This window comes from Stegastes partitus, unplaced genomic scaffold (assembly GCF_000690725.1).
Source record: "Stegastes partitus isolate 25-593 unplaced genomic scaffold, Stegastes_partitus-1.0.2 Scaffold1208, whole genome shotgun sequence".
In the NCBI taxonomy this organism is placed as follows: Eukaryota; Metazoa; Chordata; class Actinopteri; family Pomacentridae; genus Stegastes; species Stegastes partitus.
The window spans coordinates 39,311-45,013 of NW_007578939.1; the positions used below are offsets into that span (position 1 = coordinate 39,311).

At 48.2% G+C, this 5,703-nt stretch overlaps 1 protein-coding gene across 1 annotated transcript in view; it reads right to left on the bottom strand.

Moving 5' to 3' along the window:
• Positions 1 to 655: 655 nt before the first annotated feature.
• Positions 656 to 5,703, bottom strand: part of LOC103368813 (zinc finger protein 1) — a 30,701-nt gene continuing 25,653 nt past the window's right edge. Inside the window, exons 7-8 of the mRNA XM_008297303.1 lie at positions 2,993 to 3,389; positions 656 to 2,100 (exon numbers count right to left, since the gene is read on the bottom strand). Of these exons, the coding sequence (XP_008295525.1) occupies positions 1,397 to 2,100; positions 2,993 to 3,389 (1,101 nt within the window). The 3' untranslated portion in view covers positions 656 to 1,396. The remainder of the gene's footprint in view (positions 2,101 to 2,992; positions 3,390 to 5,703) is intronic.

Here is a 5,703-nt window from a genome sequence, read left to right on the forward strand (position 1 = left end):
AGACTCTGATCTAGAATCATCTCTGGCTGAAGACCAGCCGTGGTCTCCCTTCTGTCTCTAGGATGTAAAATCTTGAGGTGTCTGACATCTGCTGCAGTGAACTTTAGTTTTGAACCAGTCTGAGCAGGTAACTCCAGATCATACCTGAGCCCACTGTGAGAACACTTTCTGTCTTTCCCTGTTCGCCTCAGAGACCGTCCAGCATCACGGAGAGCTTTAATGTGACTCTTTCCTTTCAGTGAGCTCTCCATGCTTTTCCATTCTGAACAGGGATGTCAGGGTTACGGTTTTTAGACGTAAATCTGAGCCACTGGGCTTCTCTGAGAAGTCAGGAATGAATAAAGCACCACATTCAACCATAAAACTAATGTTTCTGCTCAGGAATGTGAGTTAATAACTATAATCTGACGTCTTCATCAAGGAATCATGATGTGTGGACTATTTTTCTGTTTTTTTGTAAAACAGTAAATTTAAAAATTCATGGACACCAGTAATAATAATAATTATATTTTAGCATTAATGATGTCACTTGGGTTGTATTAACCATTACAGAAACATGAAACGTGATGCTGGTGATTACCAGTGCTGTTCATGTAGAGCAGCTGTGGCCTAAACCTGACACTGGGTGGCGCTCTAATGAACGTGTTGAGCTCTGTACATGTATGACATTTATTCACCATGTGATCTCTGTAGAAACGTGCTGAACAGTCATCCTGCCAGTGTTATCGTGTGGTGAGCATTTTATGAACAGAAACGTTGAGTGGTTTCCAGCTGGGGTGTGAGCTGGTTGTGGCAGGACACCAGAAGAGGCACAACGATGCCACAGGTCTTTAGCGTCCTGCAGTGTGATGGTGGTGTTGGTTTCCCTCAGAGCTCATTACCTCTGTGCACACCTGAGAACAAGTTAGAGGAAGACCAGACAGCATTTTAGTCTCTGTAGCACAAGTCAAGTATAAATGGCATTACTACCAGCAGCAGGACATGTAGTCTGATGTTTGTTTGTTTGTCTTCAGTGACTGCCTCTTTCTGTAAAGCATGAAAATCAACTTGCAGTCACTTGAATCTTACCAATGTTAAAAAAATCCCTCTGATGATCTCATGCAAGTGGAAAAAATGAAACAGCAAAGTGCACATCACTGGTAGCCTCTGAGCTGAAGCACCGACACCATCGGTTTGATCTGGCACATGAGCTCCTGGTCCAACAACATGCCATCAGATATAAAACACAAAGCATGTGGGAAGCATGACAGACAGTAAGTAAGTATGGCAGTTGTTTTACACTTTGTGCTGCTGCTGCATCCTGATTTAACGAAGGACAGACGGCCATGTGGCTGTATGTGACAATACAACACAGCTAGCATTCATAGCCTTGTCCTCTACAGTCCACTGGGTGTGATCAGTCCAGTCCTAGTCCTCCCCTGGTCGGAGGTCCACAGCCTGTAGCAGACTGCTGGTGAGTCCTGAGGTTGCAGATCCAAGCAAACCTCTTCCCACACTGGTCGCAGCTGAAGGGCTTCTCCCCAGTATGAACCCTCTGGTGCTTCTTCAGGTTACCAGCTTCTGAGAAACGTTTGCCGCAGGTGTCACAGCAGAAAGGTTTCTCCCCGGTGTGGACTCTCTCATGCGCCTCCAGGTTGGACAGGCCAGAGAACGCCTTGCCGCATGCTCGGCACACGTAGCTCCTCCTGCGGCGCTCGCCAGGCGCTGAGCTGGCCGGCTGGCTTTTACTGTGGCGAGCTACAACGCTGGCTCGATGATGCGCACTGATGGCCACGTCAAAGGCAGCCAGTGCTGCTGTGGATCCCCGGACAGGTAAAGAGGACTGTGGAGTTACAGTGCACCTCATGTTCTTAATGGCTGGGTTGATACCAGAGACACTCGCTGCATCACTACGATTACTGTTACTGAGCGCCGCGGCGCCGGAGGACCGTGGGCTCTGTGCAGAGGGAATGCTGTGCTGCTGCTGCTGAGAGATCCTGTTGCCGTCACGGCGCTGCTGCAGCAGCTGAGCCTGTGCACTTCTTATTATGGCTGGAGGTCTGCTCCATGGAGGCTGGGAGGATGGAGCCTGCATCCTCAGACGCGTGGAAACACAAGTCCCTGAAACAGAGGAAACAAGAGTCTGATCAGACTTCACTTCCATTCCAGTGAGTTGTAGACTTACTCATGCTTCATGTGTTTCCACGGGTGCTTTAGAAAAAAGCTTCATGTTTTTGGGGAGAGTCAACAAGGGAAGCAGCGTGTGAAACTGCTTCACAAGCATCAGGACAGCACGGTACGGTGGCCGGGAGGCGCAAAGCAAATGTACAAGTGGTGAAACACTTTAACAAGTAAAATCAACCGCAAAGGGAACGTACTGACTCTGGGATTGGACCGGTGACGGGGAGCGGCCAATCAGAGCTGCTGTTGTCATTTATGGAGTTCATGGTGACCCAAGATGGACAGCGACAGAGGGACGTTTAGCCCGTTTAGTGACACACATGAGCCGATGAATGCGATTACAATCCGGCTTCATTCAGTTTGCTTTTCAGAGACCTCAGGCTGATGTGAACATCACGTGTGTGTCCCTCATTAAAACATCTGCTGCAGCACATCTGGTCCTCCCGTCTGGTCCACGCCCCCTAAAAATTCTGAAGACCGACCACACGACAAACAAAACCGCGTTAATCGGCTCATGTGTGCCACAAAACGGGCTAAACATCCCTCTGTCGCTGTCCATCTTGGGTCACCATGAACTCCATAAATGACAACAGCAGCTCTGATTGGCCGCTCCCCGTCACCGGTCCAATCCCAGAGTCGCTACGTTCCCTTTGCGGTTGATTTTACTTGTACATTAGTTTTGTGCTTCCCGGCCACCGTAGCACCGCCCAGCAAAACAAAACCACAGCAGCTGCATATCTGGTCACCATGGACCTGAATTTCTGCAAAAGTAAAAGATGGACAGGAAGAGCAGCGCATGAAGCCCGTGTGAAGACCAGAAGACGTGTGCTACCTTGTGATGCAGAGCCAGACGCAGAGGAGGAGTTCTGCCCCCCAGTCAGCCGTGCTGCTGACGACGCCGTGGTGTGTGGAGGCTGAAGCGCCGGCCGACACTGGGACTGGGTCTCAACGATGATGATCCCATCCTGGTCACATTCTGCTGACTCGTCACTGGTGAAAGCACATGACTGACCATTAGGAGCTGATGCAGGGTCATTGTCAGGGGCCCAGCGGGTGAAGAAGGTCTCCAGTTCAAACAGGGAGTATTCAGAGCTCAGAGGATTGCTGTTGCTGCATCTCTGCTGCTGCTGCTGCTGGTCTGTGGCGGGGCTGGCGGGCCGGTTGGTGTCAGGGACCTTCTGCTGACCTGCCGCTATGCTGCTCGAGTCCTGGGATCCCAACGCATTGAGCTGAGTAGCAGAGGAGAGATCAGGTTTTAACAACATGTAGAGAACATGCGAACTCTGCGCTTCCTGGCAGAGCATCATGCATGAGAAGTTAAGACTGTGTGTCTACAAATAACTGCTGACATCCAGAAATATATCACCCCACAAATTCATGAAAAAGTCCACGTTAAGGTCCAGATGAGATGTAATGGCACCACACTGGCAATGGGAGGTGGTCCTGGGCCTGTTCACACCCTGCTGTTGAGTAGAAGGGTCATGGTGGACTCTAGAGGAGCTCAGTTCACTCACAGGTAGCGCTTATGTGTGAACTGATCAAACGGTTCTGTGTCTCCGACTCACCTGGTAAGTTGAGTCCTTTCAAAAACAACTATCACCAAAACTTACATTTCAGGTATCAAAGGAATGTAAGGAAAGCCGGCAGAGACACACCACACCTTGGTCCTCCTCCTGCCCACTGATGTCCTCACAGCTTCACATGAGAGCTCTACATCTACCATCCAGGTTGTACCTACGGTCACCAGCTTTAAGTAGAGACCAGAAGAAGGAAGTCATGAGGACAAGCAGCTGAAACATGTTCTCCCCATAGAGCCACATCACGTACAACCCATGCCAGGACCCAACCCGAACCACAGTGATGGACGCTTCTCTTCCACAGTTAGTGAAACCTGTCAGTGAAGCCAGTGTGAGTCAGCTCAGATCACGCTGTGGCTGCATTTCTCTGAGCTTTCTGCAGGACGTCAGATCTTCCATCACCGTTCTGACAGTCACTAGACTCCCGAACAGAGCAGCATTTACAGCAACAACCAACCAGCAGCAGTCTCAGCTGTCACAGCTGCATCTGAATGACTGATGTTTGTTGTTTTCTTCTGTCTCGACATGTTTGAGAATTTAGTTCATGTAAATATTGCTTTGGACAGCAATGCTTTAGCGGCGTGGTGGGAAGGATTTACAGGTTTAGAGTTAAGCGGTTCCTTTGATGAATACAGTCTGTCAGCATGCCGTCCGGTTTCTCTGACTAACATCTATCTGCAGACAGCCGCCTGTGAAGGTCTGGCTGAAGCCTCACATCCACACAAGGTTTGTCCTCAGTGTGGCGCTACAGCTGGCCTCCTGGGTCTGTGGTTCCTAAACACAGCAGGATCATTCTGTCATAAGTGTGCTTCAGAAATGTGATATAGTCTCATTGAACTAACCAACATATAGACTTTCAGTGCATTTATATAACACATCCCATGGTATTCACACGGTGAGGTGGAGACCAGATCTTTACTAATGAGACCACTTCAATGAGATTTGCTGACAATATTGTGTCACAATTTTGTATGATTTAAAATAAAAACAATAGTTCACATGTTAGTTTTGTAGAGTTTTAATGACTTTAGACATCGAGCAGGATTTTACAAAACTGTGACACAATAGAAAACGCGTGTGTTATACGTACAGCACCAGTCATTAGTCTGAACACAGCAGTTAATCCAAGGCTTTCCTTATTTCTACTGTTTTCTACCAGCTCGGTCTAACGCAGCTCTCTGGTCTAATGGCCTTACAGAGGTGGAGGAGTGCTCTGGCTCGTTGTCCTGTTGAAGAACAAGTGATGGCTGCTCTAAGCTCAGACCAGATGGATGGTGTACCTGAAAAATGCTGCACCTTGAATTCAGAAAAACTCTCCAACAGGTTCACCAGCCAAGCCCTCCCACGCTACCACAGCTCCTCCTACATACACAGAACATCTGTTCACCTGATCTGCATCTCCCAGACAGCAGCTGGAACCAAAGATCTCACATGTGGACTCATCAGACCATCAGTCTGTGTTTCTTCAGGCAGTTGTTGTGAGAGTAAGTCTGATGATTCTGACACAGCACTTGAGAAAACTTTAAAAGTTCTTGAGACTTCCTAGACCGACTGACCTCCATGTCTTAATGAAGTAATTATACTAATTATAAACCGATGTTCTCTTTACTTTCCTGAGTAGTTCTACTGCTCCTAGTACAGCCGTTGGATCGGGCTGTTAGCTCAGGACCACACAGCTGATGGGTCCATGAAGACCTGTAACGACCTCGATAAGCTGCTGAAGGTGCTGGTAGGCAAAGCTGTCATCAAGGCTAACAGTGGCTACATGAAGGAGGCTAAAACACCAACAAGCTTCTGCTTTGTTTCTTTCACTACATCTTTGCATGTGTATGATTTTTAATAGCCTTGATGTCTGATACTGTAGAAAGGTTCAAAGGATCAACCAGGTGTCCAAACTTCTTGTATTTTGCATAACAGTCACAGTTTAATGACAGATTCCCAACACAGGATCTCTCTCTGTTTATAT